Source organism: Oratosquilla oratoria, chromosome 34 (genome assembly GCF_046742065.1).
Source record: "Oratosquilla oratoria isolate Oo_2021 chromosome 34, ASM4674206v1, whole genome shotgun sequence".
Lineage (NCBI taxonomy): Eukaryota > Metazoa > Arthropoda > Malacostraca > Stomatopoda > Squillidae > Oratosquilla > Oratosquilla oratoria.
In genome coordinates, this window is record NC_134810.1 from 40,682,444 (window position 1) to 40,710,329 (window position 27,886).

Sequence of the window (27,886 nt, forward strand, 5' to 3'; positions counted from 1 at the left end):
ATAAATATATATAGATATATACACACACACACACACACACACACACACACACACACACACACACACATAAAATTCTGATTATATTTTCAGGGGACGCCACCGTATTGGAGCTAAATATAAACTAATGCGGAATGCTGATGTTTTTTGGTGGCTCCTTTTTTTAGACATTATACTTTCCATTCAGAATCACATGAAAATACTACTCGAATTTTCATAAAAACAATTAATATATTTATCTTAACTCTACAGAGGCATGAGCCGTTTTAGTTTGAAATTTTAAACAAATTACAGATCCTGTCAATCGTATTTATTGAGCAGTAGACATAGTGATGGAGGCTCCAGAAACGCGCACGTAAGCGATAACTAACCAGCAAGGAAAAAACAAATCCCGCCCACTGATTACAACTTCCAACTCTTGTTTGTTGTCGAACAGTGTCACGTCGCTTATCTTGGTGTCGAGGTGAATCTTGCTGTGTGCAATGCAGTTATACAATGTATCGGGGTTGAACAGAACCGTTATTTTACCATGCTTGACGTTGCGTCTTCATCAAGGTAAGCGGTATAGACCTATTGTCATGGATATGAAGGTGCGAGATCTCAAGCTACATACTCATAGTTGAACGGAAAGATTTAAAAATACGAACCTCTTTCAAAATATCATTCCATCGTAATCATAACCCAAAGTTTTGTGATGTACAGGGTGATATACACAGGTATGATGTACAAGTAAACTCCAATCTGATATGTTTGGCGCTGCTTTTCTGTTTTAAGAAACTGTTAACTAGATGTTAAAAGACAAAAATCAAAGTTCACAAGTTTGTACAGTATTTGTTCAGTTGTGTACATGTACGCGATATACCGTTAGAAAATTAAATATTAATTTTGTAAATTATAATACATGAACGTAATATGCGATTTTCATGGCGGAAATAAAAATAAAGAATACCTTGCTACAAGCAAATATACTAATGAACGAAGTCGCTAGCATAGGATCGGGACGCCATCTTGTCGTTTGTCAAGTGTTTTCTGCCCGGTCCAGTTGAGGCCTGGTGTTCGCCCTCGGTACTTCCGCCAGTACCTCGCAAGGTATATATTCTTAAAGGAATGCTATGGAGCTGAAATCCATGCATTCCTTCAAGCTATGAAAAACCTATATACCCCGCAATCAGAAAGAGTGATTGAACAGACCGCCAACATCCGTGACGACGACGACGGCGATGACGATCCGGATGACCTTAATTTACAGGTACCGATTTACTAAATGCACGTTAGGTTAGGTTAGACGAATTTATCTTCCTTTCATTTCTTCGACGTCGGCATCTATCATAACAAACATGGCGTACCATTCGTCCGACGCGACTTCGTTACTTACGAAATCTGTTTTAGCAACTTTTTTGCTTTTTATTTCCGCCAAGAAAATTGCATATTGCGTTGATACATTATAATTTACAATATTAATGATTAATTTTCTAACGCTATATCGCGTCCATGTACACAACTGAACATTTACGACAGTTTGCTTCAGTGGAATACATTGGTGGTACACCACCGCGTTGTGGTGATATACGATAATTTCTCGATACACGAGTAAGAAGAGGTAATTCCGAGTGGTCTTTCAAGATCATCTGATCTTACACCACGTGACTTACAGTCTGGAGAAATTGTCGAAGACAATACAACACAAAGTCTTAAAGAATCGAAAGAGATAGTAATTAAGAGCAAAGTTTGGCTCACTACATTTATCATACATTGAGAATAATTTACAGTTGAAATTTCATTCTTGTTTTCCCGCCCTACCACAAGGCACTGTCGTAGATTCACTAATTTACGCATTATGCGGTCATAAGGCGTTAGTAATCAAACCTCTTCAACAGAAATATTATTTTGACTTTTCTTAAATAATTTCAATCATAGGGTGTATTTTACTTCAAACCACCTGAATTATACAAAGTCAAAATAGGTAATTTTCTTTTTTAAAAACCGTGATCAGTTCTGTTCCTTATTTTCTGCAGTTTCTTTTTGGTACACCGAACACTTGATACTAATTGTTTATTCTCTGTCATTTGTGCAAGTTTTACATTTTTCATACTTTGACTTGCAGTGTTGTAATGGGTACAACTTGCATGGTTTTGCTTAGAACAATTTTGGCCCTAACACATTAAACACAAAGACACTAACTTTATTTCTTCCATGTGAGTTATCACCTTGATTATATATTATCTTTCAAATGTTGGGAGTGCATTTCATTATGTCGTTATTCCTTGTCAGCCTTGTGTCTTCACAGGTTTGATTAGATCATCTTTCCAAGTTTCCTACCATATGTTATTCATTAGGATGTTCGTTACAGTTTCAGTGTTATTGTGTATATATTTTGATCTAAGGTATGTTTCTGTCTTTTCCGTGAATCAACTTCTATCTCATCCTTACAGTTTTTCCATCTCAATATTCCCACTTTGCCTTCGTTGTCAAAACTCACTTTCAAGTGCTCTTGAAAATCATGCTTACATTCAACTATTCTTATGATTTCCTTATCACATGCCTGTTACGTGCGGACGTTAACTGTGGTTGATAAAAGAAATTAAAAAATATGTGGATTCAGTGGAAGTGGAATCGAGGTGTTAGGCAATATGACGGAATAAGGAATTATAGTAGGAGTTCTTGGGAGGACGCGGGTACATATTGTCGAAGAAGAAAACGCCACTGGCGTCTACAGAGTCGACCGCTCAGTTCGTTTGAGTTAAAACGACTTCGGTTACAATATTTTATTTTTCAAATCTCCAAATATCAAGGTATCTCTCCATCATATATATGTGAGGCGGCAGATGATTTCCTTCGCCGTCGGACGATTTCTTTCTCTCAACCATGAAGAGACAACGAGGCCTTTCAGCCACAACGAGGCCTCTCAGCTAAGCTCGAACAAGCGAGGCCTCGCAGCTAAGCTCGTTGGGTCCACATGATGACCCCACATCTGCCAGAAAACTCCAAACAACTCGAAGTCGCCCTAAATATAGGGTCATAGGTCAACGCTACGGTCAACGTTCTACAGTATGGCAACACCAAGAGTGACACCCTTCTATATTTTCTTATTGGGTGCTCTCTCGTAGGGCACGCCCATTTTTGTATCATGTATCATTTTAGCTATACTCGGTGCATCGAAAACTGGCCATTTAGGCGGAGCACGGGGATTCCCCCTGTGTTGCCACATATAATTATTTTAAAAAAAATTAAATTCTATTTTATAATTTTATAATGTTGCCACATATAATTATATTATAATTTTTTGTCACACACCACCACTGAGGTAAAAATCAAAGCAATGTTTTCTATACAAAGGTTTCGTTTCCTCGAGTCGTGGACATGGCATATGAGCGGGAGAGAGCGACGTTGCCACTCCATCCCTTCTCTGGCCACGCCCCCCCCCCACTGCATTCAGAAAGCATTGCATCCACACGCACGTTCTCACTATGGATAAATACATTATATATATATATATATATATATATATATATAGAGAGAGAGAGAGAGAGAGAGCGGGTGGGTGGGCGAGCCGTGCGGGCCGTGTTATCTGCGGAGATGTGGCCCATCGGGAAATTCCCTAACCCCGCCTTAGCGGCCACTTCTCGTTGCGTCTACTATAGGAAGATCTGACACCTCCAGAGTTTTCTTTGGAGCACCCAGTCTCGTTGTGTATTCAGAATAGGTCTAGAAATAAAGAGAAGAAAACGTCCCCACGGTGTTTGGACCAAAAAACCCCGCCAACATATAGCAGAACTGAATCATGAACTAAAATATTGTAAACCTATATGAATGTTAGACAAACTGTTGAAATGTTCTTATAGAAGTCTAGGTTTCTGTAAGCGAGCTCATAGTCTAAATACTCAAATGGAGGTAGGATGTCGGAGGAAAAATAGCCCAGTGTGATAACTCCTTCAGGGGATTTGGCCATTTTGTGAGTGGACGGGAATAGATGTTCTCACAGTGATCATGAATTCGTGAGAGCAACAGAAGAAGAAAGGGTGTAGGGATAGATGAGGTGAATGAACGTGACGACCTTGAAGGGGTGATCACACTGGGCTCTTTCTCCTCCAACCTCCAATTAATCGACGGTACTACATACCCTCAGAACTTTTTATGCCGCAAAATCGCTATGGCAAATGAATATATAAAAGCACATATAGTGTCGTTTGATATGCTGGAGGAATTTTGTTTTCATCCAGCCTATCAAATTCCCTCTCGAAAGCTGCGGGCTGCAAATCCGCTTTAACACATAGGGGTAGGCTGCGCCATGACTGAACTGGTGGTGCTGATGAGGAAATAGGGTGTTTCTTTATATGTGTGTGTGTGTATATATACATATATATATATACATATATATATATATATATATATATATATATATATATATATATATATGTGTGTATGAGTGGAAAGGGTGATGAGGTAAACGCCAAAAAACCGTAGGAGTTTTATTACTAACGGTTCGTCTTTAAAGGACTTCCTCAGAGTATACATTAAGAAAATATTTACCCCGTTCCTCCCCTATCTCCGTCCTTCGTTCCGCTTCACCTCGAACAAAGTCGCTGGTCAACTGAGATAATTTAATAAATCCTTCCCTGTGATTATTGCAATGTTTTGAAGCGATGTATGCTGCTTCGATTATTTTTCTTTCTTGCTTTCTTAGCCCTTTATGGAGTACCTCTGTATCTTCCCAGTCAGGAAGGTGGCCAAAATTGTCAAAATGAACCACTAGAGAATTTGATGTCCGGTGGGCTTTTACGTCATTCTTGTATTCATATAGTTTTCTCTCTCTCTCTCTCTCTCTGCGTTTCCCCAAAATAACTGACGGGACAGCTTTTACAAGGAATTCTATAAATCAGGCTGTCCTCAGCACCCATATGGTACTCATTTTACAAAGGATTACAAAGGCGGAGCATGCCGGCAGACCTTTTGGTCCATATCTATGTCGGATGTGAAAAAATCATGATAATAATAGATTAATGAATATAAACCATAGTAATGTAAATAACAAATAAAATATATAAACAAATGCATATAGTTAAATAATAAACAAACAGGTAAATAGTAATAATAAATTGACATATAACTAATAATAAATGAGAATCAAACAGACAAATGATAACAAAACAAAAACAAATAATATAAGATTAATTATAATCATTACAGCATCTTGCTTAGGTGTTTATCTAGATGATTATTAAAGCTTCGAACTGCACTACATTGCACTACCTGTGCAGGAAGTTTATTCCATTCATTAACTACACGGTTGGCGAAGTTGTTTCTACCCACTTCCAAATTAAATCTATTTCCGGACAGTTTGAGACCATTGTTTCTTGTCTGATTCTCATTCAATGTGAAAATTTTGTCACTTTTGATGTTGTCAATACCCTTTAGAATTTTAAAGACCTGTATCAAGTTGTCCCTGAGTCTACGCTTTTTTAGGGAAAACAGATTCATATGTTTTAGTCGATTTTCGTATGATTTATTTTTGATATTTGGAATCAGTTTTGTGGCTCGCAGTTGTACTTTTTCCAGTTTGTCAATGTCTTTAATGAGATTCGGTGATCATACAGAAACAGCATATTCCAAATGTGGACGAACTAACAATTTATATAGCTTATTAATGAGTGATGGACTTTTGAAGTCAAAAGATCGCACAATCAGTCCTAGAATCTTATTTGTTTTCTCAGAGGCCGAAATACACTGCTTGGATGATTTGAGATCGTTACTGATAATTACGTCGATATCTTTTTCACTATCCACTTTTGTTAACGAATTTCCAAATAACTTGTAATCGTACTTACTGTTATTTTTACCTATGTGCATTACTTTGCATTTACTTGTGTTAAATTTCATTAGCCACTTTTCAGACCATTGCTGTAATTTATCTAAATCTTCTTGAATATCTAATTGGTTGAAGTGATCATTTGCCATTCCGCACAGTTTTGTATCATCAGCAAATTTGGAAACGGTAGATTTTAGCACATGGTGTATATCATTTATATATACTATGAATAGAAGTGGCCCAAGAACGGAACCCTGAGGAACTCCACTTGTAACATTTTTCCATCTAGAAGTTTTTCCATTTAAAATAACTCTCTGTTTTCGATCATTCAACCAATTACTAGTCCAACTTAATAGGCTGCCACTTATTCAGTGCGAAGCTAATTTATTAAGTAGTCTTTCGCGTGGGACGGTATCAAAAGCTTTTGCAAAGTCTAGATATATTAAATCTACATTGTTTCTTTTGTCATAAATCGAGATAACTGTGTTGTAGAATTCGAATAAGTTAGTCACGCAAGAACGTTTCCGTCTGAAACCATGCTGACTATCATTTATCAAACGGTTACTTTCTAAATTATGTTCGATAGTATCTCTGATGATAGTTTCCATTATTTTTCCTACGATTGAAGTCAAACTTATAGGCCTATAGTTATTTGGTTTCTTTTTGTCACCTTTTTTGAATATGGGAGTAACGTTAGCTAGCTTCTATTCTCTTGGGACATCTCCGGATATGATGGATTTCTTGAAAATAATTTCTAATGGAACAACAATCTCATTTTTCATTTTTTTTAAGATTCTTGGATGCCAACCGTCAGGCCCTGGTGTTTTATTAACTTTGAGTTTCTCTATACACCTTTTAATTTTTTCTTTTGTTATATTTACCGTAGTGAGTAAGTTTACCCTAGACTTTTCACAGGTTTCAGTTTGGAGTTCACTTTGAAGTGTTTCGTTTACGAATACCGAGCTAAAATAATTGTTTAAAATATTACACATTCCTTCATTTGAATATTCAAGTTGACCGTCAGCAGATAATAGTGGACCAATGTGATTCCTAATAACCTTTTTATCTCTAATGTAACTATAGAATTCTTTGGGATTCTCTTTGGATTTATCAGCGATATTCATTTCGTATTGTCTTTTTTTTGTCTTTTTTAAATCTCTCTGTATTGATACATAAGTTTCATAGTCATTAGATGCACCCAAGCACTTATATTTCTTATAAGCCTGTCTCTTTTTAGCAATACTTTTTTCAGTTTCTTTGTCGAGCCACTTTGGGCGAGCCTGATTTGGGGGACGTCTGTCCTTAAAAGGGATGTAAGTATGAATCATCTTAGTGAGCGTATTTTGAAATATTTTCCCACATCTGATCTAAAGGTCTTTCACTTAATTTTGCCTCCCAATCTGTAAGCTGAAGCTCCTGACGTAGTCCTATGAACTGAGCTTTACTGAAATCAGGTATTTTAGAAACACAAGTATCTGTTCTAAAAAAAATTAGGAGTTTGAATCTAAGTTGTGATCGCTATTTGCAACAGTTTCACTGACTTCTACACCATTTACCATGCTTTCGTGGCTAGTGATCAATAGATCGAGTAAGTTTCCATATCTTGTGGGCTCTTTTACATGCTGAATTAAGTAATTGTCACCAAGAAAATCAATCAAGCGACTACCTATATGGCCATGTTCAAGGGTCATCCAATCAATGTCAGTAAAATTGAAATCACCCATTATCAATAAATCCCGGTTGCAGAAACTAGACAATTCTTGAAATAACAGTTTGTCGTCTGCAAATAATAATGTCTTTGGCCTATATATTACACCTACATTCATTTTTTGTCCATTTGTTTGGGTTAACTCAACCCACAAACTATCATATGCATCCTGTTTCACTTTCTCTAAAACACAAGCATGGACATTGTTTTTAACGTACAACAGAACACCCCCACCTTTCTTGTGGTTTCTATCCTGATGAAAGTGTTTAAATCCCGCAATGTTAAATTCAGCTTCGAACTCTTTACCATTTAACCATGTCTCGGTTATTCCTATCATATCGAGATTTTCGCTTTTGACATACGCCTGTATTTCTTGAAATTTGTTCCTAATACTACGAGCATTAAAGTACATGGTTTTAAGAAACTCGTGAAACTCATGTTTGTTTTTGTTTTAGTGTTGTTATATATTTTTTGGTTCCTGTGCCATACGCAACTCTCAACCCTGCCTTAGTGAACAACTGTCCGATTTCATATATATATATGTACATATATATATATACATATATATATATATATGTATATATATAATCACAAAGAACCCACAATCGGAATAAAAGGACACTTGGAAGAAAGTATAACTTCTATATTTTGGCTAATAGCTATAGCCCTCTTCAGGAAAGTACTTTCCTGAAGAGGGTTATAGCTATTAGTCAAAATATAAAATATATACTTTCTTCTAAGTTTCCTTTTATTCCGACTGTGGGTTTCTCGTGATTATAATTTACAAATGGGCCACTACATTTGTCCATTATATATATATATATATATATATATATATATATATATATATATATATATATATATATATATATATATATATATATATCGTTACTTCGTCCACATTTGGAATATGCTATTTCCGTATGGTCACCGAATCTCATTAAAGACATTAACAGATTGGAAAAATACAACGGTGAGCCACATAACTGATTCCAAATATCAAAAATAAATCATACGGAAATCGACTAATACATGAATATGTTTAAAAAAAAAATAAGTAGACTCAGAGGTGACTTGATACATTCTTTAAGATTCTAAAGGGAATTGACAACATCAAAAATGTGTATTCATTGTGACGAATGTGGATAGGAGGTAAGGGAACACGGGCTGAGGGAAATACTTTTATTCCTGACTAGTTTCGCCTGAGTGGCTTCTTCAGAGGAACATAGTTTGAAGTCAAGTTGGTCAATATATATGGCAAATGAAGGAACGTGGCAAAGAATCAGGTTGGTCCCCAACTCGACCTCATCTGTCGGTGTGGCGGACTGTCACAGCGGGTGGACCAAGTATCCTTCTGTTGTTCGCATGGCTGAAACGTCCGCTTGGATCAGGGGCTCTGTGTTTATTATTCATTACGACAAAGTGTGCTGCTGCTTTAGCCCATATCAACATCCATGATAACATCAATAAGAGGACTGGGGATTTAATATGGGCTAAAGCAGCAGCACACTTTGTCGTAATGAATAATAAACACAGAGCCCCTGATCCAGACGGACGTTTCAGCCACGCGAACAACAGGAGGATACTTGGTCCACCCGCTGTGACAGTCCGCCACACCGACAGATGAGGTCGAGTGGGGGACCAACCTGACACTTTGCCACGTTCCTTCTTTTGCCATATATATTGACCAACTTGACTTCAAACTATGTTCCGGAACCCGTATGCGGTCTTCCTATCTCCGTCAAGGATATCTGCCTCCAAGCTGGACTACAACCTAGTGATCGCCGCTTAGTGGCCCAAAATCAGCAAGACCCCTCTCCTCCCTGGACCTATTCACCACCTGAAGTAAGGACCGAAATCTATGGACTAGGCCGCCAGGCAAACCACCATCTGTTGCTCGAAAGCACCAAGAAATTCCTAGCAGAACATTATGCTGGGGATTTTCTAGTATATACGGATGGCTCTGTACTTGAAGACGGTCGCACAGGAGCTGGCTTCTATCTACAGTCCACTAGAGAGACTTTCTCCATAAGGCTTCCCCCCACCACCATCCTCACGGCCGAACTTGTTGCCATCCGGGAGGCTCTGATCAAAATCATCGCCCTTCCACAGAAGCCACCACGTGTCACGATCCTGTCGGACTCCCGTTCGAGCCTGACTGTCTTGCAGGGCGCCCACTGTACTACAAGACCCGACGTCTTAAATGACATACTGCGTCTCTCGGCAGAGGCGGCCCAAATGGGCGTATGCCTCCAGTACCAGTGGGTCCCCTCTCATGTGGGACTCCAGGGCAACGAAAGGGCTGACAGAGCTGCCCGCCAGGGAGCGCTAGCTCCCGAGGAAGAAGCTATACCCATACAGCTCACGGCAAGTGATATGTATCGGATGATAGATCGAGCCGTCTGGGACATGTGGAAGGCAGAATATGCCGCCACTGCTGTCTCCCGGGGATGGCCAACAAAGACCTGCCTTGAGGCCAACGACTCCAGTCTCTCCTCGCTGCCCCCCCACATCGCGGCCATGGTATCGCGGCTTCGGACAAATCACTGGCGGACCCAGTTCACACACAGACCATCTGCTCGTGTGGCACGGAACTGGTGTCCTTTAGCCACTGCGTCTTCCTCTGCCCCGACCTAGAACAACATTTTGGCCTCATCCGAAACCTCCTTGGTGACCCTGCCACAGCCCTTGAACGCCTGCTGGAAAACAGCCTCACAGACGCCGGACGAAGACAGCTGGTCTTCACGGCCCACCTCATCTGCTCTTCCCCAGTAGTATCTCTACTGTAAAATTGATAAATCCCCAAACCCTAAAACCCCTCCACCCTACCCGCCAATCCTCCACTTACATATATACAGTGCATGTACATACATAGTATGTATATATGTGTGTGTGTAGGTATGTATATATAGATGTGCAGGTATATACATATATATGTGCGCATAAAATAATAATGACAATATAAAAAAAAAGACAAGAATGATAAAAAATATAAATAAAAATAAAAGACAACACATGATAAACACACATTACACATATTACATGGCAAACACACATTACATGGTAAATTAAAAGACAGTCCCAAAATCGGCAAGGGCCGCTGGGACGAAAAAAAAAAAAAAAAAAACAAAACTATGTTCCTCTGAAGAAGCCACTCAGGCGAAACTAGTCAGGAATAAAAGTATTTCCCTCAGCCCGTGTTCCCTTACCTCCTATCAACATCAAAAATGACCAAAAAAAATCACACTGAATGAGAATCTGACAAGAAATAATGGTCTCAAACTGTCAGGAAATATATTTAATTTGGAAGTGGGTAGAAACAACTTCGCCAGCCGTGTAGTTAATGAATGGAATAAACTTCCTGCAGAAGCAGTGCAATGCAGTTCAGCTCGAAGCTTTAAGATTCGTTTAGATAAACACCTAAGCAAGATGCTGTAATGCCTGCCATTTATTTTATATTACTTATTTGTTATTATTTGTTTATTACTATTTCCTTGATTATATAATTATCATTTATTATTATTTATCTCAATTTATTATTATTTACCTGTTTGTTTATCTAACTTTACATTTTTATTTGTTTCTTCTATTTATTATATTATAATTTTATTTATTTAACATTAGTATTATTTATTTGTTTTGTTTATATGTATTTTTTTCGCCCGACCTAGTTCTGGACCAAAAGGTCTGTCGCCATGATCCTTTGTAATGTATATATATACTGTACATTAAACACTCGAAGGAATATTTTATCATATCAAACTTTCTGCACATGTAGTACATATATTTTAAGAATTGTTGACAAAGCAGCACGATTTTTTTTTTTTTTTTAATCACGGGCTATCCATTTTTCTGAGTTATTTCTGTTTAAGGCATCCTTTTATTTACTTACTTGTTTTTATTGACTCTCCCCCTGTCACCCCATTCAATATTTTCTCTTCCCTGGAACCTTTCTTTTCCCCTTACCTTAAGCTAGAAAAAAATAATACTAAAAAATAAAAAGTCGATGACCCTGGAGAGTGATTGTTCCTTTTACATTCCGGATATAGACATTGAAGGCCGAAGCTAACCCAAGTCCTGACAACGCCCTGAGGGCGAAAAACCACTACAGGTTCCAAATTCAAACTGGCTTACAGCGACGCTGAAATTTGATCTTAATGTCGACTCGACATTGGTCGAAATTGGAAAGATTTCCTTAATTGGTTAAATAATCAAACATAGTAGTATCGGTCGTTCCTTTTGAGGTAACTTTCGTCGGGATTCGAACGCGGAAGAGCGAGAACTATCAGCCAGTCAGTGAACCGGGAAGTCGAGATTGCATCTTTGTTCACAACTCATTGGCTACAGCTTCCCTGGGCCATTTTATTTATTTATTTATTTTTATATTTATTTGTTTTGTTAAGAGGTATAAATGAAGTAAATATGTGTGATTTTATCCCTGTTGTCGATGAAGTTTTATTTGGCGCGCTTATGCATGTGCGTGTTTTCCTATGCATTAGCATGTTTTCATTTTAACCTAAAGGAGAAAGTTCAGATTGGATGTAACGGAAATTAATCCAGTAAATTTACAAAATATGATATTCTCAATGCCCTGGTTAAATAATGAATGAACACTTATTCTCATTTTATGAACGGTTCCCTGGTTGATCAATATTTTTATATTAGCATTCTTTTGTGGTGTACCTTTCACAGATGTGAGAGATAAGCAAATTGTCACCGCCTGGTGATAGTGACACTATATGAATAAATGTCCTATAAACTTAAATATCGCCTGACATTGCATTATGTAATCTCCACTCTCACATTTTTTTCATTAATCATGTTCCCAAATACCTCCCGGTGTTTTCCTGACGACAGCTCGCGCTCTTTTAATCCGAAATTTCACTCACTTCAAATTCCATTCAGTTGGTATAAATTTCCATTAAAATTAATGTATTTGATCCATTTTATTTAATTCATTGCTATGTTACACAATTTACGAACGATACTTGAAGTAGTACAAAACATATGGTATAAAAATCCTCCACTTGCTTCTTTATCTGAAGTACTTCGTTCGAAACCCATGTTTTAGGTTTATCAAAAGATGTACTGATCAAACAGTAACCGTATATGGACCATGCTGTATGATTAATTAGAATATTAAGATAACAATTCTAAGAATGCATAAATAATTAATTGTAATACTGCACTGGCACCGATTTTTTATGAACATTGTTAATGTTTAAGTTCATAAATGTACTAGAATCGGACGAATAATTCTCGACCCCAGCCTGTATCGGTAGTCTGTACCTAGCCGCTCTTTCTAGATCAGCTGATGGAAATTTTCCTCGACATTGGTGTGTTTAGAAAGGTTGTACGTAGATGTTGAGACGTAGCTCTCGCAGCATCTGATATCTCTAAACGTAACGGTTCATTACGGAACATTGGTCGGGAGTGTCATTGATTTTAGGATCCGAAAATGAGTTACCCAGGTAAAGTAAAACCTACAGACAATAAGCCTAATTATCGTATTTCGATTAAATATATTGTGCTTACGAGATGACTGGTGTGATATTTAGTAAAAAAGGCTAACCAGGAATATATGTTCATTGTGATTATACTGTACTCTAATTTTTAACTTTTACTTAGAAATGTAGGGCGTGTTTATATTGTTGCTTTGTTTCCTAGATATACTAATTCAGTATATGACAATTGCCATAGTCTGTTCAAGAAATATATAGAAAGAGGTAAATCAGTTTAAATATGTGTAACCTTCTTAAATATGTTAAGGATTTTTTTCTTAAGTAAAGAATTAAAAAAATGTAGTAGCCAATAATTCAATGTTAATGTCAACCTATATGGTTATTGACTATGTTTATGTTTTTAGTATTGTAGTGATTTAATTGACATCCCTCCACATACTAAAATCGTGGAACATTCCTTCATGATTACAGATTCATCTTTATTCAAAGAGGTAAAAAAATCACAGTCATGCAAACACAGTGCAAGAAAGAAATGGATGGGCTGATTGTGCCTTCCTAGACTTGCAAAAAGCTTTTGACAAAGTACCACATAAAAAATTACTAAAAGAAAAAAAAACTGGAACACATAGGAGGAATACAAGGGAACCTACTTAAATGGATGGAGGACTTCCTGACTGGTAGAAAGATGAGAGTAGTACTCAGAGAAAAGTATTCAGATTGGAAAGAGGTGATCAGTGGAGTGCCACAAGGATCTGTATTGGCACCAATAATGTTTGCTATTTATATGAATGGCATGGACGAGGATGTGAAATGTTACATGAGTTTCTTTGCAGACAATGCCAAACTGTTAAGGAAAGTAGAAACTGATAAAGACTGTGAAGCACTGCAAGAAGACCTGAATAAGGTATGGAACTGGAGTCAGAAATGGGAAGTGGACTTTAATACTAAGAAGTGTAGCATAAAGGAGGTAAAGAAGGCAGGATCCAAAAAAGATTTGGGGGTAATTATCACAAACGACTTGTCCTATGATAAACAGATTAACAGAATTGTCGGGGAGGCTTACAACTTGCTAAGATCAATAAAAGTGGCATTTGCATACTTGGATGAAGACATGATAAAAAAAAATATTGGTTACATTGATAAGGCCTAGACTAGAGTATGCGGCGACATTGTGGTCACTCGGTACCAAAAAGAATATAAAGAAAATTGAAAGAATCCAGAGAGCAGCAACAAAAATGGCACCTGCACTTGCAAACCTAGCATATGAGGAGAGATTGGCTAAACTGGAGTTACCGACGCTGGAGCAAAGAAGAGAGAGAGGTGACCTACTGATCATCTACAGAATCATGAAAGGCACAGAGATACTCGATAGAGAGGACTTACTAAACTGGGACAAGAGAAACGTGGAAAGAAAATCATAAAACATAGCTACAGAAGAGAACTGAAGAAAAACAGTTTTTCACATAGAGTAGTGGACAATTGGAACAAACTGGATAATGAAATAGTGCGCAAAAACCATTAATGAGTTTAAAAGCAAACTAGACATTGCGAGATACAAAGGCAGGACACCACAAGCATAGTTCCCCTTCCCGCAAAATACAACTAGGTAAATACAGATATTTAACATTAAATTTATGCTATCCAATAGCTCAAAACCTAATGTAACAATTTCATAGAAAAAATAGATCTTTCAAATTAAAAAAAAAAAAAAAAGGTGATACTGTGTTATATCTCCTTGTAACTATCCTTTTTAAGTATCTCATTTACTACCATTTTCACAGAATATTGTCCTCAAGGTAGGGCCCTTACATGGGGTGCATGCCAATTATCACGAACGACTTGTCCTATGATATACAGATTAACAAAATTGTCGGGGAGACTTACAACTTGCTAAGATCAATAAAAGTGGCGTTTACATACTTGGACGAAGACATGATAAAAAAATATTGGTTACATTGATAAGGCCTAGATTAGAGTATGCGGCGACATTGTGGTCCCCCAGTACCAAAAAGAATATAAAGAAAATAGAAAGAATCCAAAGAGCAGCTACAAAAATGGCACCTGCACTTGCAAACCTATCATACGAGGAGAGATTGGCTAAACTGGAGTTACCGACACTGGAGCAAAGAAGAGAGAGAGGTGACCTATTGACCATCTACAGAATCATGAGAGGCACAGAGGTACTCGATAGAGAGAACTTACTTAACTGGGACAAAAGAAACACAAGAGGACATGGAAAGAAAATCAAAAAACATAGCTATAGAAGAGAACTGAAGAAAAACAGTTTTCCTCATAGAGTTTTGGACACTTGGAACAAACTGGACAATGAAATAGTATGCGCAAAAACCATTAATGAGTTTAAAAACAAACTAGACACTGCGAGATACAAAGGCGGGACATCACGAGCATAGCTCCCCTTCCCGCAAAATACAACTAGGTAAATATGCCCTGGGACGGCACATTTAGGGGGGCGGCAATTCTAGTCTGGACATGCTGTCCACAAGGCTGACAAAATAATTATAGAAAAATAAAAGGTCAAAGAAGCCTTGGATATTTTACTGTAATATACAAATTTTGCATTATAATTGACAGAAAATGAAATATTTTTCCCATATCCTTTCTGCAATAGGAACATTAAATAACATGTTTAAAATCTGTTTAATTATTTCACAAGCCAATAGCTATAATAGGCAGTAAGGGATGGTGGACATGGGAAGGGGGTGGGGGCATCACTAAGAACTTTACCATGGTGCAGCACTTCCGGTAAGGACTCTGCCTCAAGGATGGAAGCATTGGTTGTTGTAGACAAAATACTGAAAAGACATGTTTGCACCATTGGATGAAACCAGCAAATGACCTCAAGTTATGTGTAGCCACTTTGGAAATTAGATGTTCTTAACATTGTAAGGATTACCTGATCAAGTTACCAATTGCCCTAAATCTGCATTTCCCAACCTTTTTTTCAGCCGACCCCAATGCGATCCTCACAATATGACTGTGACCCCACTAATCTATTTGTATATGTGTTAACATCGTCAATGGAAATAAGCGTACATGCTTTTTTGTGTTATCCTCAGCAATTTACAATTATTATTTTGAACCATGTGTTCATGTCATCATCTGCACTTCATGTATATTGATTCTTTGCCAAATAGATTTATTATTTATTATTATTATTATTGTATTGAATTCATATAATTTTGCAACAACAAAAAAATATCATATAAGATATCTTGGTGACCCCAGGGTTGAGAAACGGTGCCGTAAGTGGACGGGCATTCAAGAGCCCATCAGACTCGGGGAACCACTACATTGATAGGAGTGTTAGAAACTACAAATGCTAAATTGAAGGTATGACTTGGGGCCCTACAGAACACTGTCACCAATGAAGTGTGACCCTAGAAAATGACACTTCAAGTAACAAATATCATCATTTTAGTTAATATCAGTCAGTTTTGTTTAGCTGAAGTTAGACCCTAGAAAATGACACCTCAAGTAGAAAATATCATAATTTTAGTATATATCAGTCAGTTTTGTTTAGCTGAAGTGGGAACCTAGAAAATGACACTTCAGTTAAGAAATATCATCACTTTAGTTTTTTATTATTATTATTATCAACTAGTTTTGTTTAGCTGAAGTGGGACCCTAGAAAATGACATTTCAAGTAACAAATATCAGTTTAGTTGATATCAGTCAGTTTTGTTTAGCTGAAGCGGGACCCTAGAAAATGACATTTCAAGTAACAAATATGAGTTTAGTTAATATCAGTCAGTGTTGTTTAGCTGAAGCGGGACCCTAGAAAATGACACTTCAAGTAACAAATATCATCATTTTAGTTCATATCAGCCAATTTTGTTTAGCTGAGAGCTGTCCCTTAGACAGAAGAGGTTTTGGGTGTAACTAAGAATCCTTTAATCCTGTAGCAACTTTAGTAACTCCCATATGAGTCAGTGTAATGCAGCTTTTTATGATTGGAAGACATTCTTTCATCTAATGTGATGACATAGACATATGGTCAAATCTACATCAGGTAAAACACATGGGACTACCTAGTGTAGGCCTTATGGTCTTTTGCAGTCTCCTTCATTCTTATGATAAAACATTATTTTCACCCAAGTTATGCCATCTTCAGCAGCTAATAGTAATCTGAAATTTCATTACACATTATATCACTTAACCATAGGGCCCATCATTACCCATTTGAGAATCATACTCTATTTGCTGTATCATTCTTTTGCAGCAACAATAGCAAGTCTTCCCTCAAAGGAGAAAAGCAAAGAGATATGGAGAACTGCGGATGCTGTTTGCTTCGACGTAGACTCCACAGTCATTCAAGATGAAGGATTAGACCAACTGGCAGCTTTCTGTGGCAAGGCTCAGGAGGTGAAGAAAATGTAAGCACAGGAGTACATAAAAACTGTATATATAATAATAATGTATTTATAACAGGAAGTTAGGTTGATATACGAATGAAGTTCATCACAAATTTTTATTACTGAAGTATTTCCACAGATATGTCATGACATGCAAAATTGATTTATATTTTGATAAAAAAAAATGTGCTTCAATGACTTTATTTACTTTTTTCCTGTGGTACAGTGATTTTATTGGATTTTATTTTTTATTCCTGTGGTAGCACTGAGCAGGCCATGAAAGGAGCTATGGGATTCCGTGAAGCACTTCACCTTCGTCTGAATATCATCCGACCATCCCTTGATAAAGTTCAGAAGTTCACAAAAGCACATCCACCCAAATTGACAAGAGATGTAGAGTATGTATGATTATAGTTATGTATTTATATATATATATTTTAGTTATTTATTTATTCTTTTTTATATTTATCATCTATTTATATTTGTTATTATGTTTGTTTGTTTTTTGTTTTTTGTTTTTTTAATGAAGGTGTGATTGTGCCAACAGCACTGTATGGGGCAGAAACATGGAACATAAGAGAGGAAGAGAGAAGGAGTTTGAATGTGTTTGAGATGAGGTGTCTGAGAAGTATGATGGGGGTTACTAGGCTAGATAGAGTGAGAAATGAGGAGGTGAGGAGAAGAACGGGGGTGGAAAGGGAGTTGGGAGATAGGGTTGATGAAAGAGTATTAGGATGGTTCGGACACATGGAAAGAATGAGTGAAGAAAGACTAGTAAAAGAGGTATGGAAGGCAGATGTGGAGGGAGTGAACATGAGGGGACGTCCTAGGATAAGGTGGATGGATGGGGTGAAGGGGGCTTTGGGAAAGAGGGGAATGTCTGTTGAGGAAGGACAGGAGAGGACAGAAGACAGGGGTGAATGGAGAATGGTTGTATATGGATGATGTTGTGATGCATGAGGTGGAATGGGCGGGGGGATGGGGGATGAGGTAGTATGTGTGAGCAAAATTTGACACAGCCCAAAGGGATTTCTCCCCGTCTTCTCCTTTTATGCATGGGGGGACGGAGAGGGGGGGTCGCCGATTTAATGAAGCAGCCTTGCTGTGGATGTGCTGTGACTTGCGACACTGCTTCTGACCCAGGGCAGTGGACAAGGTGCAGGGATGACCCGTCATCCAGGAGGTGCTAAGATAAGAGGGAGGGTGGAGGGGTGTGGAGTGTATTCAGGGATGGAATGGGTGGGAATGATTTTATGCCTTTTCCTTTTTGGCTACCTCCCTTGTAAGGGGGAAAAAGCCTTGGTATATGTATGTATACATATTAATTATCTATTTTATTTATTTATTAATTTATTTATTTATTTATTTATTTATTTAGTTTTTTTTTCATGCTTTATTCAGTGACTAGAAAACCTAGCCCAGTTCATGAGCCCCAGGTTTCCTAGACCCTCCAGGGGGCCAGCAAATGTGTAATGTTAAGTGAGTGTGAGATGGTTTTTGCCCAGTAATTAGCAAGTAAATCAAGCTATCACTATGGAACCATGTCAAAAGCCTTCCCTAGGCACAAGTGCATCCATTTACCAAATTTCAGTAGTGTAGGAAAGTAGATGGATAGACATTCAGGTGGGTGACAGCATGCATGTATTTTCTTTCAAGGGTGACATTCTCTTTCTGATATCCATCTTGCACAACAACTTTTTTTTTTTTTTTCTCTCATCTGTAGTTAAAACCCACTCTTCTGTTTTTCAATAGTCTACATGTCTTATGCATAATTTTGCTTGTGTGTTTGTCAATTAGGTATCCATAACCAATACTTCCTGATTCTTTTCTTCCTTTGTTTTTGTAATTGAGGGATCAGCGGCAGGTACTTGCACGAGGTTGTTGTGCAAGAAGGATATCAGTCATCTACTTGCTGCCCAGCCTCAATACCTGTCAACATGTTCATCTCCATCTGGAGGTGCAGCCCCAGAGGGTTAATACTTGGTCTCTGGTCACTTTCTGTCAGCTTCGTATTTCCTTCGCCCTTCTACGTAAACCAATGGTTCTTAACTTGTTTCAGTGCCCATACTCCTTGATATCTCAGAAAAATTTCTCGTACCCCCATCCAATACAAATACAATGCATACATACATACATATACCAAAGGCTTTTTTCCCCCTTATAAGGGAGGTAGCCAAAAAACAAAGGCATAAGTACAACTACCAACTATTCCATCCCCATCACACTCCACTCCCCTCCACCCTCTTCCCTCCCTCTTATCTTGGCACCTCCTGGATGATGGGTCATCCCTGCATCTCGCCCACTGCCCTGGCTCAGAAGCAGTGTCACAAGACACAGCATATTCACAATAAGGCCACTTCATTAAATTGGCGATCCCCCCTCTCCATCCCCTCATGCAGAAATGGAAAAGACGGGGAGAAATCCCTTCAGGCTGCGTCAATTTATTTCTCACACATACTCCCTCACCTCCATCCCCCACCCACTCCCCCTCATCCATTTTCAATAGGTGAGGTAAAGAAAATGGAGGCAGCAGGTATTAAATTTATGTTGTTATACTTGTGCACATACCTAAACATACAGGTAATTGATTGGAAAGACACATGAATATGTGTAAGTAATGTTTCTTTTCTCTTTTCAGTCAGTTAGTTGTTGCCCTGCAAGAGAGAGATGTCGATATTTATCTTGTTTCTGGAGGGTTCCGGTCTCTAATTGCACCAGTGGCAAGAGCTCTGAATATTCCACTTGAAAACATCTTCGCTAATAGGCTGAAATTTTTCTTTGACGGTCAGTTGAATTTTTGTGTAATTATTGTTATTTATTTTATTGTTATTATTATTATTTTTTTTTTTTTTTTTTTTTTTTTTCCCTCTCTCCCAACAAAGGTACAGTAGGACAGGGTTTGTATCACAAAGGGAAAATGTCATCTGTTGTACTGAATAACATAACATTTTTATTCAGTGTTATTATACCCCCTTCAAGGTTAAGTCACCAGCACACCCAGTAGAGGAAGCCACCTTATTTTTCATATTCCAGACACCTTGATTCCCTTCCAGGGAATCTATAGGAATAACCTCAATGAACATTCTTCTCAGATTCCCCTTAGAAAATAAATAAGTGAATAAAATAGTACTAAAAAAAATAAATCAAATAGAAAATAATTATATTAATAATAATAGGTATGGGCGGGAGACAGGGATGATCCTTCATCCATCATCCACTAGGAGTCAAGATTAGAGGGAGGAAAGGGTGTTGAATGGGAGTGGAATGGATGGGAGAGGTTACATGCTTTTTGATTTGGCTACCTCCCTTATAAGGGGTAAAAGTCCTTGGTATACAAATAACTAGGTATGGTTATAGTTGAACAATTATACTTCAGAGCAGTCATGTTCCTTATGAGAAGGACTGTATACAGAGAATATAGATAGTGCAAATCAAAACATTCAAATTATGAAATGAGCTGCATCAAAACAACTCAATAAATCATCTAAACTTGGAAGCAAACACAGAGTAGCACATGAGAATACTCGGTACGCAGTTCTACATAAGATCCCTCAAACCCACATATCCATTACACTACATGGACCAGCAGAGAAGAAAAGAACATGTTACACTGGAAGGAGCAATAACAATGATTATTCCCTCAAGTTTCACCGAGTGGAAAACCACAACAGCAGCAGGGAATAGTCCTTAAGACCTCGCATAGATCTCTCAGAGGGAAACCTTTGAACTATTGTCTGTGTTATAAGGGGGAAGTAGCCATCAGTTATCAGCTCTCCAGATATTACGGGGCTGCGGATCTAGGAGAGAGAACCAAGGCAATAAATTGATTGATTTGTCAAATGTAGGTGATGTATACTTATGACCTGTGGTCGGGGAAAAGAATACTGCCACCAAGTTTCCCACTTGGATCGTAAGAGGCGAGAAGAAAGGGACGGGGAGAGGGACTAGGCATCCTTCTCCCTGTAGCCCCACAGGGCAAATTCCTAAATTGGACAGTGAAGGCATAAGGGGGTGCTGGAGGGCCTCGGGCCAGCACCCTAAGGTTTGGGTCTTTTAATGTGCGTGGATGTGGTACAGATGAGAGTAAAAGGGAAGAGATAGGTAGTATGTTTGTGAGAAGAAAGATGGATGTGTTGGCTTTGAGTGAAACTAAGTTGAAAGGGAAGGGTGAGTGTAAGTTTGGGAATGTAAGTGGGAGGTTATCAGGAGTGAAGAGAGGGCGAGGGAGGGAAGGGGTGACTATTCTATTGAGTGAGGAGATAGGTAAAGAGGTAGTGGAGTGGAAGGAGGTTTCCTCAAGGATAATGTGGATGAAGGTGAAACTGGGAAAGGAGATGTGGGTCTTTGTAAGTGCATATGGGCCTGGCAGTGAGAAGAGCGTGGAAGAAAGGGAGGCCTTTTGGATAGATTTAAATGAGTGCATAGAGGGTTTAGGAAGAAATGTCAATGTAATAGTACTGGGAGACCTTAATGCTAGGGTGGGAAATGGTCCAATCGATGGAGTGGTTGGGAAGTGTGGAGTTCCAGGAAAGAATCGTAGTGGAGAGTTGATGGTGGAAATGTGTCTAGAAAGAGAGTTGATGATAGCAAATACAGTGTTTCGGAAGAAAGTCAAGCATAAGTACACATGGGAGAGGGTGGTGGAGGGAAGGGTTGGTAGATAGAGCGCTAATGGATTATGTAGTGGTAAATAGGATTATGATAGGAAGAGTTAAGGATGTACATGTGCTAAGGGGAGAGGGTGGGGGAATATCAGATCATTTTTTGGTGGAAGGTAAGCTGAGAGTGGAGGATAGATGGAGAAAGAGGAAAGGGACAAAAGGTAGGGAGGTTCTTAGAGTGAACTCCTTGAATGAAAAGGAAAAGGAGAAGGAGTACGAAAAGAAGCTGAAGGAGGAGTGGGAGGGAGTAAAGGATAGAGCAGAGATGGGTGTGGAGGAGGAATGGGGATGGTTCAAGGAGGGAGTCTTAAAGTGTGCAAGGATGGTGTGTGGAACAAGAAGGGCAGGGGGAAATAGAAGAAAGGGTAGTGAATGGTGGGATGAGGAAACGAAGAAGGTTGTAGAAGAGAAGAAGCGAGCATTCACAGATTGGTTACAAAAGAGGACGGGGGAGTCGTATGAGACGTACAAAGAAAAGAAAAGAGAAGTAAAGCAAAAGGTAAAGGAGGCAAAAGAGGAGAGCAGATGTGAAATGGGGTAGGAGTATGACAGAAAATTTTGAAAGTAATAAAAAGATGTTTTGGAAAGAAATTGAGAGAGGAAGAGGAGGCGAAATCAAGTAGGGAAGGAAAGGTAAAAGGTACAGATGGAGAGATGATAATGGAAGAGATTGGCAAGTAAGGGGAAGATGGTCAGAATATTTTAGGGAGTTGCTAAATGTGAAGGAGGATAGGGAAGGAAAGATAGTTGCAGTGGGAAATGCGAAGAAAATGAGAGTGATGAGTGAGGAAAATGAAGGAGAAATAGGGAAGGATGAAGTGAAAGCAGATGTAAAAGATGATGAAAGTAGGTAAGGCACCTGGTCTGGATGGATGCCATGCAGAATGTCTGAAAAAGGGAGGTTCAGTGATGGTGGACTGGTTGTGAGGTTATTTAATGTTTGCTGGAGAGAGGGTAGAGTACCGGAGGACTGGAGAAGTGCCTGTAATAGTTCCTCTTACAAGGGAAAAGGGGACAAGTGTGAATGTAGTAGTTTCAGAGGGATTAGCCTGTTAAGTGTAGTAGGAAAGGCTTATGGGAGGATCTTAATTGAGAGGATTAGGAGAGGAACAGAAGGAGTAATTGGTGAGGAACAGTGTGGATTTAGGACAGGTAGAGGTTGTGTAGATCAGATCTTTGTGGTAAGACAGATATGTGAGACAGCTATAGGAAAGGGGAAGGATGTTTTTTTGGCTTTTATGGATCTGGAAAAGGCTTATGATAGGGTAGACAGAAAGGCACTGTGGGAGGTTATGCAGATTTATGGGATAGGAGGAAAGCTTCTGGGAGCTGTCAAGAGTTTTTATGAGAGTAGTAGAGCTTGTGTTAGAATTAGAGATGGAGAGAGTGAGTAGTTTAAGGTAAAGGTTGAACTTCGTCAGGAATGTGTTATGTCGCCTTGGCTGTTAAATTTATACATGGATGGGATGGTTCGAGAGGTAAATGTAAGCGTAGTGGGTCAGGGATTGGAGATGGTTAAAGAAAATAGAGAAAAGTGGGGAAAAAGCCAGCTGTTGTTTGCTGACGACACTGTGCTTGTGGCAGGATTAGAGGAGGGAAGGAAGTTAGTGACAGAGTTTGGTAGAGTGTGCAAAAGAAGAAATTTGAAGATAAATGTGGGTAAAAGTAAGGTGATGAGATGTACAAGGGTGAAAGTGGCAGTAGACTGGAAGTGAACATTAAGGGAGAGCGACTGGAGGAAGTGGATAGTTTTAGATACTTGGGTGCAAGTGTAGCAGGAAAAGGTGGAGTGAAGGTGGAGGTAGAATGTAGATTGAGAGAAGCGAGTAAATGCCTGGGTGGTTTAAAGAGTGTAATGAGGAATAGACATTTGGGAATGGATGCGAAGAGGAGACTGTATGAAGGAGTGATTGTGCCAACAGCACTGTATGGGGCAGAAACGTGGAATATAAGAGAAGAAGAGAGAAGGAGTTTGAATGTGTTTGAGATGAGGTGTCTGAGAAGTATGGTGGGGGTTACTAGGCTGGGTAGAGTGAGAAATGAGGAGGTGAGGAGGAGAACAGGGGTGAAAAAGGATTTGGGAGATAGGGTTGATGAAAGAATATTAGGATGGTTTGGACACATGGAAAGAATGAGTGAAGAAAGACTAGTAAAAGAGGTATGGAAGGCAGATGTGGAGGGAGTGAACATGAGGGGACGTCCTAGGATGAGTGGGATGGATGGGGTGAAGGGGGCTTTGGGGAAGAGGGGAATGTCTGTTGAGGAAGGAAGGGAGAGGACGGAAGACAGAGGTGAGTGGAGAATGGTTGTATATGGATGATGTTGTGACTGCATGAGGAGGAATAGGCGGGGGGGGGGGGGGGGCCGGGGTAGTATGTGTGAGTAAATTTTGACGCAGCCCGAAGGGATTTCTCCCCGTCCTCGCCTTATATGCAGAGGGGGACGGAGAGGGGGGGTCGCCGATTAAATGAAGCGGCCTTGCTGTGGATGTACTGTGTCTTGCGACACTGCTTCTGACCCAGGGCGGTGGGCAGGGTGCAGGGATGACCCGTCATCCAGGAGGTGCTCAGATGAGAGGGAGGGTGGGAGGGGTGTGGAGTGTATCTAGGGATGAAATGGGTGGGAGTGTTTTTATGCCTTTCCCTTTGTGGCTACCTCCCTTTAGAAGGGGAAAAAGCCTTGGTATATGTATGTATGTAATAGTGAAGTTATATTTAAGAGACTTTATTCTTTTTTTAGGGGAGTATGGAGGATTTGATGAAACACAAGCCACAAGTCAGTCTGGAGGCAAAGCTGAAGTGATAAGGAGGTTGAAGAAGAAGAATGGTTATTCCCAGCTTGTGATGATAGGTGATGGTGCAACAGACCTAGAGGCCTGCCCCCCTGCTGATGCCTTTATTGGTTAGTTTTATGATTATATACATTACTATAGTATTACAAACAATAAAGCTGTCTTGGGAATTACAAGGCCTTAATATATATATATATATATATATATATATATACAGACGCTCCTCAACTTACATTTTAGTTACGTTCCGAACGGCCGAACATAACGTGAAAATGAACGTAAGTTGTTACTGTACGTTCCAGTAATGTATGACTGTTCATACTGTACTATACATCCATAAATTCTATTACCGTATCTTATAAAACACCCCTAAATCATTCATTATAAAAATAACATTGTAAAATAATAACATTAATTTCAAATAAATTCAAGCAACATAAAGTGAGATGGTGGAGGAGGAGGGGGAGGAGAAGGAGGCAAGGTACGTTCAGTCTGTCGTTTGTGCCATGTAAACATTGGACGCAGCGTCATGTGTAAGTATAGTTTGAACGTCTCGTACTACGGATAGCGCACTAAACTAAAAAAATCACTCGATTTTTTTATATACAATTTTTTTTTACAGTCAGTTCAAACGTAAAATCGAAAAAACATAAAATGAATGAACGTAAGTAGAGGAGCATCTGTATATATATATATATATATATATATATATATATATATATATATCTACACACACACACACACACATCACAGTTTGGTGCTTGTACTGTTTGCATTAAGTTTTATTCATGAATACCTATGGGTGTTGCAGAAAAAGCTAGACAGTTGAGTGGAAAAGATGGCAGAGAAACACAGGTTGGAGTAGGATCATTATATTACTGATGTTTTGACTACAAGAAGACTTGTAGTCAAAACGTCAGTAATATAGTGTTCATACTCCAACCTGAGTTTCATTGCATGTCCTCTTGTTTTTCCTCTGTCCTGCTTTAATAACATGTCTTTGGTGATGATTACTCCTAGGTCCCTTTCAGAATTTACTTTCTTTACTTCTTTTCCGTCAATTTTATACTGTCCTGATATCCTCTTCTTGCTTTTTCCAAATTCAATTATACTGCACTTCTTGATATTGAATTCTACCTCCCATCTCTTGCTCCACTCTGAGACTTTGTTCAGATCACTCTGTAATGAGTCACAGTCTATTTCAGAGTTTATTCTCTTTAATAATTTTACGTCATCCGCCAAGCAGTTCATGTAACTTTCAGTACCTTTGTCCATGTCATTTACATAAATAGCAAACATTATTGGAGCTAGTACTGACCCCTGTGGGACACCACTACTCATTTCTTCCCATTTTGAATATTAGTCTTTGAGCACTACTCTCATTTTACTTCCATGTAGGAAGTCCTCCTTCTAATTCAATAGTGTTCCATGTATGCTTCCTATTGTTTCCAGTTTATATAGCGATTTTCTGTGTGGTACTTTATCAAATGCCTTTAGTAGGTTCAGGAAGGCACAGTCTGCCCAGCCATCCCTTTATTGCAATATATCTATCAATCTTGAATAGAAACAAATCAAATTAGTGGTACATGATCTTCCCTGTCTGAATCCAAATTGCCTTGGGTTCAGTATATTATTTTCCTCCAGATATTTTGTACATCTATCTTTGATGATTCTCTAAAAAAAGTTTAACTGTTGCACTCGTTAGGGACACCAGTCTATAATTTGTTGGGTCTTCCTTATTTCCCCCTTTATATATTGGCATTTTTCCAGTCTCCTGGTAGTTTTCCTTCTTTGAGTGAGCATTCAATTATTTTGTATATTTTTCCTATTAGTTTGCAACTCCATCCGGGCCATGTGACTTGTTAACGTCAAGCTTTAATATTTGATTCCTTATTTCATTCTGAGTAATATTTGATTTCTTCATTGGAGGAAATTTTACTTCAATTCTTTGATCACAGTTTTGTAGATTTTTTTCCTCATTGGTGAATACAGATTTGAAATGATTGTTCATAATATCTGCCATTTCTATTCTTCTGTGTATTCTCTGTTACCTTGATATAATTTAAGTATTTCCTGTGTATTTTTTAGCTTGCTGTTTACATATCAATGAAATAATTTGGGTTGATCTTTACATTTGTCTATTATGTCCTTTTCATAATTTCTTTTTTCTTCTCTACATATTTTTACATATTCATCTCTTAGTTTGGTGTCTGTGTGTCTGTGTCTGATGACATAATTTTAATTGTACCAATTGAACCTCATTTAATTGACAGGTTTTGGTGGCAACATCGTTAGAGATGCAGTCAGAGATAAGTCATCATGGTTTGTAACTGACTTTGCAACATTGATTGATGAACTTAACAAAGAAGACTGACTTGATCAAGAGGAAGCAAGAGAAATGAAAGGAGAGGCAGATTTTAAATATGTGTAATGACAGAAATTTGACTTCAGATGGAAGAGACAAGACAGGAAAAGAAACTGAACTGATTCAGGAGTAGCTCTGTGAATAGAAGAGTTTATTGAAGAGTTGAATACGGAATGTAGGGATCAAGACTAAAAGCCGTAAGATTATCAATCTTTGCTGTTAGTTCAACATTTCCAGTATTGAAGTGCCTTTCATAGTATTGAATACTGAGTTGAAGTCCTTGGTAGAAACAACCACATGACCTATGGTTTTTAATTATGTTAAAGATGACATTAGACATAATTCTTCTTTTCTCTTCATCTTCGCAAAGTAATTTTCATGGGATCCCTGTACCCCCACTTTTTTTTTTTTTTTTTTTTTTTTAGCACTAACATGTTTTATCTTGTAGCTAGTAATATTATTTCTTTTAATATTTTCACACAGGGCCACAATGGCAGGATTATTAGCAAAAGTATGTAAATTGTAGTAGAATTGGCCAATATTTTTTCTAGCTCTATAACTCCTCTGCAGAGATATACAAATGTCTAGTATGTTATAAGTAAATACTTATGAATATTAATCTCTTCAATACAAGTCAAATTCTTGTGTGCAGCATTGGATTCCTGAAGTACCATGATTGATACATCACAATACTCATATTATAGAATATTAAGTCACTGCTGT

The 27,886-nt window shown here is 38.4% G+C and overlaps 1 protein-coding gene across 2 annotated transcripts; it reads left to right on the forward strand.

Annotated features, from left to right (window-relative positions):
• The first annotated feature begins 411 nt into the window (after positions 1-411).
• aay (phosphoserine phosphatase) lies at positions 412-27,879 on the forward strand. 2 transcript variants are annotated; one of them, XM_076173465.1, is made up of 6 exons: positions 412-552; positions 17,214-17,367; positions 17,610-17,744; positions 19,985-20,130; positions 24,747-24,908; positions 27,072-27,879. In XM_076173465.1, the coding sequence occupies exons 1-6, from the start codon at positions 480-482 to the stop codon at positions 27,170-27,172; spliced, it is 771 nt and encodes a 256-aa protein (XP_076029580.1). In that variant the 5' UTR covers positions 412-479; the 3' UTR covers positions 27,173-27,879. The 2 variants fall into 2 exon arrangements, with proteins under 2 accessions (XP_076029580.1, XP_076029581.1); XM_076173466.1 differs by lacking the exon at positions 412-552 and adding an exon at positions 12,802-12,982.
• The last annotated feature ends 7 nt before the right edge of the window (positions 27,880-27,886 follow it).

Bases quoted from the DNA above. Each gene is read 5' to 3' on its own strand.
- aay (XM_076173465.1), top strand. From the start codon at position 480: ATGCAGTTATACAATGTATCGGGGTTGAACAGAACCGTTATTTTACCA. The intron at 17,745-19,984 runs GTATGTATGATT...TTCTCTTTTCAG, and splicing joins AAATTGACAAGAGATGTAGA to TCAGTTAGTTGTTGCCCTGC. The intron at 20,131-24,746 runs GTCAGTTGAATT...TTCTTTTTTTAG, and splicing joins GCTGAAATTTTTCTTTGACG to GGGAGTATGGAGGATTTGAT.